Source organism: Microtus pennsylvanicus, chromosome 2 (assembly GCF_037038515.1).
Source record: "Microtus pennsylvanicus isolate mMicPen1 chromosome 2, mMicPen1.hap1, whole genome shotgun sequence".
NCBI classification, from domain to species: Eukaryota; Metazoa; Chordata; class Mammalia; order Rodentia; family Cricetidae; genus Microtus; species Microtus pennsylvanicus.
In genome coordinates this window covers 82,123,337-82,138,228 of record NC_134580.1, presented here as the reverse complement: position 1 = coordinate 82,138,228, position 14,892 = coordinate 82,123,337, and the positions used below count along the sequence as shown (strand labels likewise).

The 14,892-nt window shown below is 36.3% G+C and overlaps 1 protein-coding gene across 1 annotated transcript; it reads right to left on the bottom strand.

The window, feature by feature from the left end:
- Positions 1 to 10,909: 10,909 nt before the first annotated feature.
- LOC142844919 (olfactory receptor 4F3/4F16/4F29-like) lies at positions 10,910 to 11,881 on the bottom strand. The gene has a single exon (XM_075963698.1). It carries the CDS (start codon positions 11,879 to 11,881, stop codon positions 10,910 to 10,912), a length of 972 nt encoding a protein of 323 aa, XP_075819813.1.
- Between the last annotated feature and the right edge of the window lie 3,011 nt (positions 11,882 to 14,892).

The window sequence follows — 14,892 nt, the reverse complement described above, 5'->3', positions numbered from 1 at the left end:
TTGAAGAACGAAATTGATGAAGATACCAGAAAATGGAAAGATCTTTCATGCTCTTGGAAAGGTAGGATCAACATAATAAAAAATAGCAATTAAAAATAATAGCAATTCTACCAAAGCAATCTGTAGATTCAATGCAATCCCCATCAAAATCCCAACACAATTCTTCACAGACCTTGAAAGAACAATAATCAACTTCATATGGAAAAACAAAAAACCCAAGATAACCAAAACAATCCTATACAATAAAGTAACTACCAGAGTCATAACCATGCCTGACATCAAACTCTATTATAGAGTTACAGCAGTGAAAACAGCTTGGTGTTGGCATAAAAATAGACAGTTTGATCAATGAAATTGAAGTGAAGACCCAGATATTAATTTACACACCTATGGTCACCTGAATTTTGACAAAGAAGCTAAAATTATACAATGGAAAATAGAAAGCATCTTGAGCAAATGGTGCTGGAATAGCTAGATGTCAGCATGTAGAAGAAGACAAAATTGATCCATACCTATCCCCATCCACAAAACTCAAATTTAAACGGGTTAAAGACCTCAATATAAATCCAACCACATTGAACCTGGTAGAAGACAAAGTGGGAAGTAGCCTTCAATGCATTTCCTATATATAACCCTAGTAGCACAGACACTAAGAGCAAAAATAAATAAATGGAGCCTCCTGAAACTGAGAAGCTTCAGTAAAGCAAAGGACACTGTCAATAAGATAAAAAGGCAGCCTACTGAATGGGAAAAGATCTTTGCTAACCTCACATCAGACAGAGGACTTATTTCCAAAATATATAAAGAACTCAATAAATTAGACATCAAAATTCCAAATAGCCCAATTAAAACATGGGGTAGAGAACTAAACAGAGAACTCTCAACAGAAGAATCTTAGACAGCCAAAAGACACTTAAGGAAATGTTCAACATCCTTAGACATCAGGGAAATGCAAATCAAAACGACTCTGAGATGTCATCTTACACATGTAAGAATGGCCAAGATCAAAAACACTAATGACAACTTTTGCTGGAGAGGATATGGAGCAAGGAAAAAATTCCTCCATTGCTGGTGGGAATGCAAACTTGGACAACCACTCTGGAAATCAGTATGGCAGTTTCTCAGAAAATTGGGAATCAAACTAACTCAGGAATACCACTCTTGGGCATAAACCCAAAGGATGCTCAATCATACTACAAGGACATTTGTTCAAGTATGTTCCAGAGCAACATTATTTGTAATAGCCAGGACCTGTAAACAACCTAGATTCCCCTCAACCAAAGAACAGATAAAGAAAATGTGGCGCATTCACACAATGGAATACGACTCAGTGGTTAAAAAATGAAATCATGAAATTTGCAGATAAACAGATAGAACTAAAAAAAATCATCCTGAATGAGGTAATTCAGACCCAGAAAGACAAAAATGGTGGTTCCTTATAAGTGAATATTAGATGTAAAGCAAAGAAAACCAGACTACAATTCACAGCCCAAGAGACACTAGATAACAAAGTCCCCCTAAGGGGGACATGCATAGATCTTCCTAGGAAGGAGAAGTAGATAAGACCATTTGGGTAAACTGAGGGCATGAGGGAAAGGAGGGGATGGAGGATGAGAACATCCGGAAAGGGAATGGGCAAGTTGCAGGAGGGACAGAGAGGGAAAGCAATGAAAGAAACATCTTGATAGAACAAGTCATTCTGGGGTTAGGGAGAAACCTGGTGCTAGGGAAATTCCCAGAAATCCACAATGGTGACCACAGCCTAGATCCCTAGTAGAGAGGGTGCCTGAACTGGCTTTCTCCTCTCCTCAGATTGGTAAATATCCCAACTGTCATCACAAACCTTCATCTAGTAATGGAAGCAGATGCAGAGATCCACAAACCAGCACTGGGCTGAGCTCCTGGAGTCCTGTAAAGAAAGGAAAGAGGAATTATATGAGCAAAGGGGTCCAGGTCATGATGGGAAAACCCACAAGACTGCTGACAAGAGCTAGTTAGAGCTCATGCACTCTGGACCAACAGCTGGAGAGCATGCATGGGACCGAACTAAGTCCTCTGGATGTGGGTGACAGTTATGTGACTTGGTCTGTTTGTAGGACCAGAAACTGTCCCTTATGCATAAGCTAGCTTTTTGGAACCCATTCCCTATGGAGGGATATTTTACCCAGTCTTGATGCAGAGGGAGGGAGTTGGTCTTGCCGCAACTAGATATGCCTGGTTTAGTTGACTCCCCATGGGAGGCTTTCTCCTCTCTAAGGAAAGGATGGGGGAGGTGGGGCAGCAATAGGAGGCGATGGAGGGGCCTGTGGTTGTTATGTAAAAGAATAAAAAGTTTAAAATTAAAAAAGGAATAAATAGAAAGCACACTTTCTTTGCTTTGGAGAGCACGCCAAGAAGCAGCATTTCTCCATGGTCTCTGCTACAGTTCCTGCCTCCAGCTGCTTGCCTTGACTTCCTGCCGTGGCTTTCCTCTATGATGAACTGTAACCTGTAAGCCAAAGACAGTCTTTCTTCCTCCAAACTGCTTTTGTTCAACGTTTTGTCACAGCAACAGAACCCAAACTAGGACACTAAGTTACAGAGCTGAGCCATGGTGTCTGTCAACAGTTTAAAAAAAAACTTGTAAATAAACAGAGTGGAGTTTCATTTAGTTTTAAAGGAAAATAAAAGTTATATAATTTAGTGGGAAATGGACGTAACTGGGTATCATCGTATTAAAGAAAAAAAGACAGGCCGGGCGATGGTGGCGCACGCCTTTAATCCCAGCACTCGGGAGGCAGAGGCAGGCGGATCTCTGTGAGTTTGAGACCAGCCTGGTCCACAGAGCTAGTTCCAGGACAGGCTCCAAAGCCACAGAGAAACACTGTCTTGAAAAAACCAAAAAAGAAAAAGAAAAAAAGACAAAGAGAGAAGGACAAAAGACAAATGTCGTTTGTTTTCTATAATTTTCAATTGATAGAGTTCTTTATATACACATAAATCAATAAATGTGTGTGCAAGCATCCATGAGTGCACATGTGTGCAAGTGTGTTTGTGTGGATTAGTGCATTGTGAAGGATTACACATGTGTGCACATACATGCACATGTATATGTAAGTGCATATGTGTGAATATATGAGCATCTTGGGTACGTGTGGATGAATATATGTTGGCATGTGTGTCTCAGTGTGTCTTTGTGTTTGTATATGTGTGTGATGCATGTATGGATTGGGTGTATATGTATAAGCATTTATATTTGTGTGTATAAGCTTGCATGCAGTTGTATGTGCACAAGTGTGTATCCATGCTTGCATATGTTCATATACAAATGTAAGTGTGTGCATGTGTTTTATAACTAGCAGTATTCAATTTCTGTGGGCCAAGAAATAAAACAGTCTAACAGTTCAACCTCATTCTTATTTTTGCTTGGTTAGTTGGTTGGTTGGTTGGTTGGTGAGTTGATGGGATTTTGAATTCTTAAGATAGGATCTTCCTATATAGCTCTGCCTGTCATGGAAAACAGTACACAGACCTGGTTGGCCTCAAACTCACAGAGATCCTCCTGCCTCTGCCTTTTGAGTGATGGGATTAAAGGCATATCACACTACTGGTTTCTTTATCTTTTTTAATCTTTCTGGATTTGTCCTATTGTATCCCTTTTGATTGTTATTTACTGTTATTTTACTGTACCTTTAATTTAATTTTTTATATTATTCTCTACACAAATTCATGTCACAAAATACAAGAGAACCTGGTGGGAAGCAAAGAGACTAGCAGGAGAGGAAAGTGTGTGAGGACTAGGGAGGTAATGAGGGGATGAATACAGTCAAAATTCATATTATAGTACATGAAATCATTTATATGAGGACATCTCTTTATAATCTCCTTAGCTTGTTGCCATGTAATAGGAAACTCTTTCTTTAAACCTTTGCTATTGACATGATGTTTTTTATGAAATTCTGAGGCCTGCAATACACTTCCAATCAATAATAGATCAATTTCTACATTACCTTGTGCTAGAGGACCTGACAGACCCGTAAGGGATCAGATGTGTTTTATGCATATAAAACAAAGCTTATTCCTGATTATGTCTTGCACCAAGATAAAAAATGAAGTCAATTCTGTATCATCTTGTATAAAGTCAGCAGTTTCAATATGCAAGATAACTCTTTCTGCATATTGTAAATCAGTAACTATATTAAAAGTTTCTTTTAAAATCCCTTAGCACCTGCTGAGAAGCCAAGAACAATGGCACTGGGTTTTGATCCTATGGCATGTACTGGCTTTGTGGGAGCCTAGGCTATTTGAATGCTCACCTTCATAGACCTGGATGGAGGGGGGAAGACCTTGGACTTCCCACAGGGCAGGGAACCCTGAATGCTCTTTAGGCTGGAGAGGGAGAGGGAGGGTAGCAGGGGAGGGGGAGGGAAATGGGAGGCGGAGGCAGGGAGGAGGCAGAAATTTGTAATAAAAACTTTTAAAAAAGATAAAAAAGATTATTGCCCAGTATACCCACTTTATATCCGTGTAGGGAAGATTTCTTCATAATTTACCTAAAGTATGGTGTGAAAACATAACAGACAAGATCACATGTAATATGTGACTGTCAGATTTTAAGCTAAGTTTAAGAGGATTTACAAACAATCTTTTAAACACACCTCAGTATTGTTTGTATATTATTTTCACATGGATTGAATTTATTATTAGTGTTCATAATTTTAAGCATGTTTGTTTTTATATTTAATATCTTGTATCTAAATATTGTCAAATATAAACCGAATTTTAAAAAAATGAAAAAATCCCTTAGCAACATGAGAATAGCATATAATTCTGCCTTCTGGACAGAATTATAAGGGCTTTGTTCCAGCCTTCCTTAATTCTTCTGATTTGCAACCTGCCTTCCATGATTTAGTTGCATCAGTATAAAATGTACAGGCAGCCATTATTGGAGCATCACTTACAATTCGAGGAAGAATCCTAGAAGTTCTCTTTATAAGGTAAAATCTATTGCTTTGGGATAATTGCTATATATTTCTCCCTAAAAAAATTAGTACAAGCTCTTTGCCATGGTTCATTGTCTTTCCATAAGATTTTTATTTCATCATTAGTAAAAGGCACTATAATCTCTTCTAGCTCTATACATGCTAATTGATAAAGTCTCAATTTACCTTTTATAATTAATTCAGAGACTTTTTCCACATAAGTTTTTAATTTTTTACTTGGTTTATGTGGTAAAACGATCCATTCTAAGATAATATTGTATGTGTGCATTAAAATTCCTGTAGAAGAAATTCTGGAAGGCAATAGGACTAGAATACAATTAAGATTTGGATTCACCCTATCCACATGTGCCTCCTGTAATTTCTCCTCAACAATTATCGATTCCTTTTCTGCTTCAGCTGTTAATTCTTTGGGACTATTCAAGTCTTTATCAACATCTAAAGTTTAGTTTAAATGAATTATTAGATCATGTGTTATCCCAACAGCCAGCCGGTCGTAGACTGAAAATGTCTCCTAACAATCTTTGAAAGTCATTAAGAATCTGCAACTGGTCTCTCCTAATTTGTGCCTTTTGTGTTCTAGTTTACTGCAAACCTATTTTATAACCTAGGTAATTGACAGAATCTCCTCCTTGTATTTTTTCAGGAGCAATTTGTAATTCCAATTTTGAAAAAACTTTCTTTACTTCTTCAAACATTCTTTCTAAAGTATCTATCTTTGAATCAGAGAGCAAAATGTCTGCCATGTAATGGTAAATTATATACTTAGGAAATTACTTACGTATTATTTCCAATGGCTGACTTACAAAGTATTGGCACAGAGTGAGCCTATTGAGCAGTCTTTGTGGGAGAATAGTCCATTGATATCTCCTAGTAGGCTAAGAATTACCATAAGTAGGCACTATCCTTTTCTTGTAAAGGTATAGTGAAGAAACAATCTTTCAAATCAATAACTATAAGAGGCAATCCTTTTGGTAACAGAGATGGTAGAATAATTCCAGACTATAAAGGGCCCATAGGTTGAATTACCTTATTGACAGCTCTTAGATCTGTAACCATTCTCCATTTACCAGATTTCTTTTTAACAACAAATGCAGGAGAATTCCAAGGGCTGGTTGATTTTTCAATATGGTGATTATCTAGTTGCTCTTGTACCAGCTATTCTAAAGCCTACAACTTTTCTTCAGCTAGAGGCCCCTGCTTAACCCATATTGTTTTCTCAGTTAACCACTTTAAAGGTAGGGCTGTTGGTACCTCTAACGGTTTGCTAGTTGCTTTATGTTCTTGTACAGCCTGAATGGCTGGTGAACTTTGTATATAGTACCTTATAATATCCTTCCCAGAATTATAAGTTTCTGGGACTGCAGGAATGTTTGTTAATCTGGGTATTTCATTGCTGCAGCAGGTCATGACCCATAAATTTACTGCAATATTGGATACATATGGCCTCAGCTTCCCTCTTTGACCTTCTGGCCCATGCAATCAACCCATCTCAGGCTTTGTATAACTTGACATATGGTTCCAATTCCTAGTAATTGAACATCTGCCACTTGAAGAGGCCAATTTGGATACCAAAATTCTGGAGTAATGATACTCATATCCACACCTGTGTCTATCAAACCAAAAATTACAATATCATTTATACACATTCTTAGCTTTGATCTTTGATCATTTATCAAAGTCAGCCAGAATATAAATTTCCTATTGGAATTTTTGACTCATCCTTACTGTTTATGCCATCGTCTAGAACAGTATGGTCTTTTTACAGAAGGCACTGGATTCTTTAATTTTCCTAGTGAGACATCTCCTCCACAGTGATGGGGAATAACTGGGCAACCTTTGGCTTGGGGGCCTACAAGAAGTCCACCAAGAAGTTTCCCAATGGTATTGGGTTGCCTTATCTGTCTTTTGATGATCTGCATTCATTGGTCCAATGTCAGTCTTTCCCACACCTTCTACATATACCTAAAGGCTGAGTCCATTCCCAGAGAAGATATTATTCTTAGGAATTCCTTGTCTACAATCCCTTCTCATATGTCCTATTCTACCACAATTAAAACATTTGGCATTTTGGTGTCTCTCATTGCTTTGGAAATTGCTCCTCCTACCCACGATTCAGTATTACACTCAAATGTCTCAATGTTCATTGTATGCAGGATCCATTCATCCATAGGTGCTCATCTAACCTTTAAAGGCACAAGTATATTTTTTGCATTCTACGTTGGCATTTTCAAAAGCCAGAATTTCAATAAGTACTCATATAACATCTGGGTTTATTACTCCTTTTTGTGCAACCTTAGTGAATCTTTGTAAAAAGTCACTAAAGTGTTCTCTCTGGCCCTCTTTAACCCTGGTATATAATTCCATTTGTTTTCCTGGTTCTTGAATTTAAGACTGCTTTGTGGCATAGGGACAAGATTTATTCATGGTAAAGAACTTGAACCTGTGGATCACCATAAAGGCCTTTGCCAAGAAATAAAATTAAACAAATAAAATATTTTTTTAAAAAAAACTCTTGTTGTAGGAGCGGGCCACATCCTGCTTCCCAGCTAGCTCAACCCCCAAAATAACCACACAGAAATTGTATTAATTAAATTACTGCCTGGCCCATTATATCTAGCCTCTTCTTGGCTAACTCTCACATCTTGATTTAACCCATTTCTAATAATCTGCATTTCACCATGAGGTCGTGGCTTACCGGGAATGATTCAGCATGTCTGACCTGGCGGCTGGCTCCATGGTGGCTCTCTGTCTGCCTTCTTCCTCCCAGCATTCAGTTCTGTCCTCCCCGCCTACCTCAGATCTGCCCTATCAAAAGGCCAAAGCAGTTTCTTTATTCAACCAATGAAAGCAACACAAATACAGAAGGACCTCCTACACCAAACTCTAGCTGATAAAAATATTATATGGCTCGTCCTGCCAACAGGTGGAATCTATTTCTGCAGTCTTTAAGCTGACTTGATGCCCGCATTTACTTTGAACAATGTATATAGCAAAGGTTTTGCTTTTTGATTTTCAGAAGTTAGGGTGCTTTCAAACATAAGATTTGAATTTTTCTCCTTTTCTTGCTTGCTCACAATCCAAAGCTAACAAAGCTTGTACAAGACTAATGACGAAACACTATTTTCAAATAAGTACCTAGTTATAAGTCTCAAGGCACATGGGAGAGGCTACTTAAACTCTCCCAAATCCAGTCAGTTTGCCACGTGGCCTATATATCTGAAGAATTCCAGTTGAGACCAGAAGAACTACACAGCCTCTGAGCCTGATTTAGACTTATGCACAGATAGATCACTAATTTAGGTACAATATAATCACCAATGGAAAATAATATGTTGTACAATTATAATTTATAATGGCCCTTTCACTGATTCTCTACATACTTTTTAGGTAAAAAAGCAAGCTTTACCTTTGAATTTTATATACTACTGGTATTTTTAATAAAAAATATCTTTTCCTGTAAAAGTCCAAACTGTAAATGACTTGCCTTTTATCTGATCCACCAGTTCTTTGAGTTCCTGAATTTGAGCTATTCTAATTGAGTTCTCTCCCTGCTGGACCTTACTACTTCCTGTCTCCTCTCTGTCAGTAGTCCTCCAAATCCCTAGAGTTAATTTAGATCCACTATTGGTGAGCACCACCCTCTAACTTGAAGGAAGGTTCGTTTGTGAGAACACAATCAAAATATCACACAACAATTTCCCAATGCTCCTTCCTCCCCTGCCTTCCCCCAGATCCACTACTCTGTTTCTATTCAACAATGAGCTTGCTTCCCAGGGAGATCATAACAAGATATCATAATGTGGAATAACAAGAAACAATAAGACTAGGTACAAACCCTCATATCATGGCTGGAGACAAAAAAAAGTAGGAATAAAGGATCCCCCAAAAGGCAAAAGAGTCAGAAATACTTCCAATCCCACTTTTATGTGTCCCATAAACACCTCCAGTTAAACAACCACAGCTTGTATGCCCAGGGCTGGTGCAAACATTTCCGGGATCCATGGTTGTTAACTTATCTGTGAGCCTGTGTGAGCCCTGCTGTGTTGATTCTATGGGTCATGTTTTCCTGGTGTCCTCTGAATCCTACAGTCCTTCCTCCCCTTCTTCTGCAAGTTTTGCAATCTGTACCAAGCACTTGGTCTCTGCATTTGCTCCCATCATCTGCTGGAGAAAGCCTCCCTGGTGACAAATGGGCTAGACAACAACCTTTGCTTATAGCGGAATAATATTAGAAATCATTTTACTGACTTTTTCCCAGTTACGTTTGATTCTTTCCAGAGTTTGGAGCCATCCAGGTTCCAATTCATGGCCATCCAGGCAGTGTCAGGGAAGTGCTTTCTCTTGTGACTTAGGCCTCAGAATTGGATGGCCACTACCACTAGCTCTGATCCACCATTGTGCCAGGCAGGACAGGTTGTGGGTCTAAGGTTTTGTGGCTGGGTTAGTATCCCAGTATCACCACTAGGAGCCAAGCCTGGTGATAGAAGAAGGACAGTCAGGCTCCATATCATCCAAAATATTTATAAACTTTTGAAACTTTTCTTCTGAGAACTTTGTTTAGCTCTGTAGCCCATTTTTATTAAGTTGTTTATTCATACAGATTTTAGTTCTGCATGTAGTCTAGATAGAAATATTCTGTCAGATATATATGTTGGGAAGATTTTCTCCCATGTAGTAGACTACCTCGTCACTCAATTAACAATTTTATCTGCTGAACAAAAGCTTTTAAATTCCAAAAAGTTCATTTGCCGACTGTTGGCTTTATTTCTCGAGCATCCAGGGTACGATTTAGGAAGTCTGTCTCTTATTGTGGACTACTATAGGGGTTTGAATAGAAGTGCCTCTCATAGGCTCATGTATTTGAGCACTTGGTGTATTAGCAATGTTGTTTTGGAGGGTTATGAAACTCATAGAACACAAATTTTCCTGGGGAGCTGCATTTCCAAGGGGTCATGAAAGATTATAACTTCACTTCTAGTTCATTCTCTACTATCTGTGTGTTATTGGTAGCTAGATGAGCATGCTTCCTCCTGCAACACCTGCTGCAATGCTTTCTTTTTCATTATAGGCTTCCCGTTTGAAAACATATGTCAATACAAACCCTTCCATTAGATGCTTTTGTTCATGGTATTTGTCACAGCAACAAAAGTACCAAATAAACCTATGCACTTTCTCCACTGACAGTTTCAGAGTTTCAATACCATTTTAATACTTTCTGTTGTCTTATTGCTCTAGTTAAGAATCAAATCCTATTATTGAATAACAGCAGGATATCTTTCTTCTGATTTTAAATAAAGTGTCACAAAACCTTTTCTTCATTTGCCATGTTGTTAGTTGTTAATTTATAGAGTATAGCTTTTATTGTGTTGAGAAAGCTCCCTTCTAATAATAGCTCATTCATGACTGTAATCATGAAATCATGAACTGAATTAAAGGTTGTTTTTCTACATTTTCAGATGTGATCATGCAGTCTCTGACTTTGAGACTCTTCATGTGATAAAACACATTTATTGATTTAAGCATGTTGGACCACCCTTGTAAATATGAATGAAGCTAAATGAGTCCTAACAAATAATATTTGGTATTTCTTGAATTCTGCTTACAAGTATTTGAGGCACTTGCACATATAGAATACAAAGAAACATAATTAAAGAGAATAATTCTTGGAAAAGTAGAGCGAAAATATTCCTTTACCTGAAGTCTTCAAAACAACATCCCCTCGGCTGTGTCTAAGAGCTTTCTTCAAGAAAATATTATTGCATATGAATTTAGATTTGTTACATTTTTACAATTTAAGCAAATAATATATTGTCATTCTTACTAAGTATAAGACAAAGCAGAATATATATGAATGTGACAAAGCATACCAATATTTTCAAGGAAATATTTTTCTTTAATACTGGTTAACAATGAACATTTATATGCAATTAAGAATGATCAGAGTGCAAGCGTTTAATTATTTGTCTACAGCCCACTATATGTTTAAATACTCTCATCATTGCCTTTTTCATTTCTTGATTCCTGAATGTGTAGATCACAGGGTTCAGAATGGGGGTGACAACTGCCTCAAATATGGACAGAAATTTATCCAAGTGTGTGAAATAAGAAGGCCGTGTGTAGATGAACATCACAGGACCAAAGAATAAGACCACTACGGTCACATGAGCTGAAAGTGTAGACAGGGCCTTAGAGGAGCCACTTGAAGAATGTTTCTGAACAGTAAATATGATGATAATATAGGAAATGATCAGTATGAAGAAGGAACCTACAGACATAAATCCAGTGTTGACAGAGACTAGTAATTTCAGTCTGTATGTACTGTATGTATCTACACAGGCAAGTTTGATGAACCCAGGAAAGTCACAATAGAAGCTGTCCAAAACATTTGGTCCACAAAATGGTAAGTTTACTACAAAAGCCAATTGAATGAGAGAATGGATAAAGCCAGCCACCCAGGAAGCCACTGAAAACAAGATGCACATCTTTGGGCTCATAATGTTCAGATAATGGAGAGGTTTACATATGGCCACATATCTGTCAAAGGCCATGGCTATGAGTAAAATCACCTCCACACCACTAACGAAGTGAATGAAGAATATTTGGGTGATGCATCCTCCAAAAGTGATGACTTTATGCTTTCTCAACAGATCATAAATCATCTTGGGGGACACAACAGAAGAAACACCCAGGTCGATGAAGGAGAGGTTAGCCAACAGAAAGTACATGGGAGAGTGTAAGTGAGGGTCAGAAGCCACAGCAAACACGATGAGGGAGTTTCCTGTCATGCTTGTGACATAAAACATGGAGGAGAACACAAAAAGGAATAATTGGATGTCCCAAGATTTGGTGAGTCCCAGGAACACAAATTCTGACACCACAGACTGATTCTTTCCTTCCATTGGCTTTGTTTGCAGTACTACCTGAAGGAGGAAATGTGAGAAACTGTAAATTATAATTTTATAAATAGAATAGGAGAATCTCCTAGTAATGAAAATCTATTTTACTGCAGCATTGAAACTGACTTTAATGTAAGTAGTGTGAGAGAAGGAAGTTCTATACACAATCAATAATCTGAAATTTATAAATTAGTTTGAATTATGACTTAACACCTGTAGCAAAAGTTTTTATCAAAACTCAAAAGAAAATAAGGTTTGATGGATTTTAAAAGGGGATATTAGGGCTTGGAGAGATGACTCATCAGTTAAGAGCACTTGCTATTATTTCAAAAGACCCTAGTTTTGTTCTTAACCTCCATTCAAGTAGCTTAAAATAGCATAGAGTTCTAGCTCCCCAAAGTCAAATGACACCTCTTGGTTTCCATAAATTTCCACAAACATGAAACATGAACTTAATCTCAAGAACACATACAAGTAATTTTTAAATGAACCTTTAAAAAGAGAATATTTTTACAAACTGTTGATGACATTTAAATTAACACATTCATTAAAGAAAAAAGTATGGAAAGTTTTCAAAAACTGAAGTACAGTATAAATTTGCAGCACAGTATAGGTGTGCTTGTCTAACAATTTATTTCTTTATATTGGCTTTATCCTTAATAGTATAATACAAAAAAGAAGTGGGGTGGGGTATAAAGTATAAAAAAGAAGACAAGAGAAGAGATGCAAATGATTAAAAGAGAAATACCATATAATATAAAAATTCTCACCTTAAGGGTATATAAACAGAAGAAAACATTATATGAATATGTTTCCCATTTTGTTGTACTATTACTCTTAAAAATTAATATTATGGTGAACAACCTTTGTTCATTTAACATTTGTAGACACGTTAATTGTAAAGGCACAGATATAAAAACAAAAAAATGTAAGAATCCTTTTATCATAATCCTGTGAAATGATTTGTATTATTTGTAGTTTTATTTTATTTAGAGAAGAAACAGCATAGCAGACATCATATTTTCTTTATATTCAGGAACCGTGATTAATCAGCTATGTGCTGTCTACCATTTGAAAAGATGCTGAGCAGTCAACCTTGAGTTTTCTTTTTGTTAAACAAATTAAAATGGTTACTTCAGTGAAGTTATAGGAATGAAACACAGATCACAGTCATGCATTCAGTAAGGACTGGGCAGGACAGAGTGAGGCAGACATAAATATCTTATCATGTCCACAATAGTTAAGAGCTACATTTGTGGATATTTAATTAATTCTAACATAAAAATGCATTTCTTCCTCTTGCTCATAGCAGTGACCAATTCATGAGATTACTCAAAAACATTAATGAATATGAATAAGCAGAGGGCATCACACTACCATGGCCAAATATGTTTCAAAATGTACTACTCGTCTCCCATTAATGAATACATTACATTATTCACATCATTTCAACAAGAATACAACACAACATATCAAATGTGAAATTGGTGCATTTGTTCTCATAGAACATCATATATATGTTTAGTACTCAATAAAAATTGAATTCATTGGTTCATTTCTCAAACAGCAACCTCTATACAGCTCAATTTACATCTGTCTTCTCATTAGTGCATACCAAAGTTTAGACTCTGAAAACCTAGAAAATGAGGGAAAAATAAATACATATTTGATGAAATTTGAAAATTCTCTATGTTTTTTAAAACTACAAAATAGACATGATTATATAATATTAAAGATTGGATAGAATTATGAAATGATAAAGAAAATGAACTGTAATCTTTTCTTTAGGAATTCTAACTCTGCCCTAAGCCTGTCTTAAGCATACTTCCTCTGGTTCTCAGGGCTTCCTTACTCTTTCTTTAAAGTTCTTTTCCCTTCATGTACTTGATTTCCATGTCACCTTAACTAATTCTCTCTCTCTCTTTTTCTCTCCTTCACATTCTTACCTTCTTTCTCAGTCTCTATCTTTCTTCTGCCCCTCTCTCTCCTTCCTCCCCTAAAGTACTGCTGAGATTTAAAAAATTGTCTTCCCTGGGGTAATTTTCTTCCAAACACTAAATTATTCTCACTCTTCAAAAAGCAGTAATAAAGGGATAAATAAGAATGAAGAAAAAATCTAAATCTAGGTCATGTAGAATGTTCATAGGAAGACTATGAAATTTGAAAAGTTGGTGTATAATAGGGATAGAAAATTGAGAAAGCTTACTGTAAAATAGGCAAAAATATTTAAATTATGAACTTATTCCCCACAGTTGAATCTGTCTGTATTTTCACTATGCTTATATTTTCAAAGCATTCCTAAATCCAAAGAAACCTAAATCATGAGATTTGTTCTAATAACACAGTTTCCGTAAGATCATCTTATCCTTCATCAAGATTTGTATTACATAGTATTATCTATTTAAAAACTGAAAAAAGTTTTTCAAATATGGTTGGCCTAATTTAAGACATGACTACATTTATTTAATAGTTTGGGAGATATAAATAGCTCTGTATCTTATTCAAATACATAATTAGGTAAAAGTCACCTCATACATCTTTAGTCTTCCTAATAAGAACACTGATCAGAATGAAATTAATTCAAACATTCAAACTTTATATTTTATACCACAGATGAAAGCGAGAAAATAATTAAACCTTTTATATTTTAAATACCATTTTGTTCTGAAATTAAAATGACATTTTGTCACAACATATATTTTCAACATTGAGGCTTTTGTTGTCATGTTAAAATTTACTTCTGGTCAGGTTTTTATAACACTCTTCCAATCTGAGAAGCATGAAAATCTCTCACAAATTTGCATCTGTTTTACAGAACATCCATCAAACATTTTGTAGAATGTGAGTTGTTCACACTCAACCTATTTTTAAAAGTAAGAAAACAGAAAACCGCAAATGATTATAAGTATCATTGGTATTTCATTAGTTACCAGTTTGTAGGTATTATATCATTCATTCAACCAGTTATAAGCGGACAAAGAATGATTAATTATATTTCTACATAAAGTTAGTAG

Bases quoted from the DNA above. Each gene is read 5' to 3' on its own strand.
- LOC142844919 (XM_075963698.1), bottom strand. From the start codon at position 11,881: ATGGAAGGAAAGAATCAGTCTGTGGTGTCAGAATTTGTGTTCCTGGGA.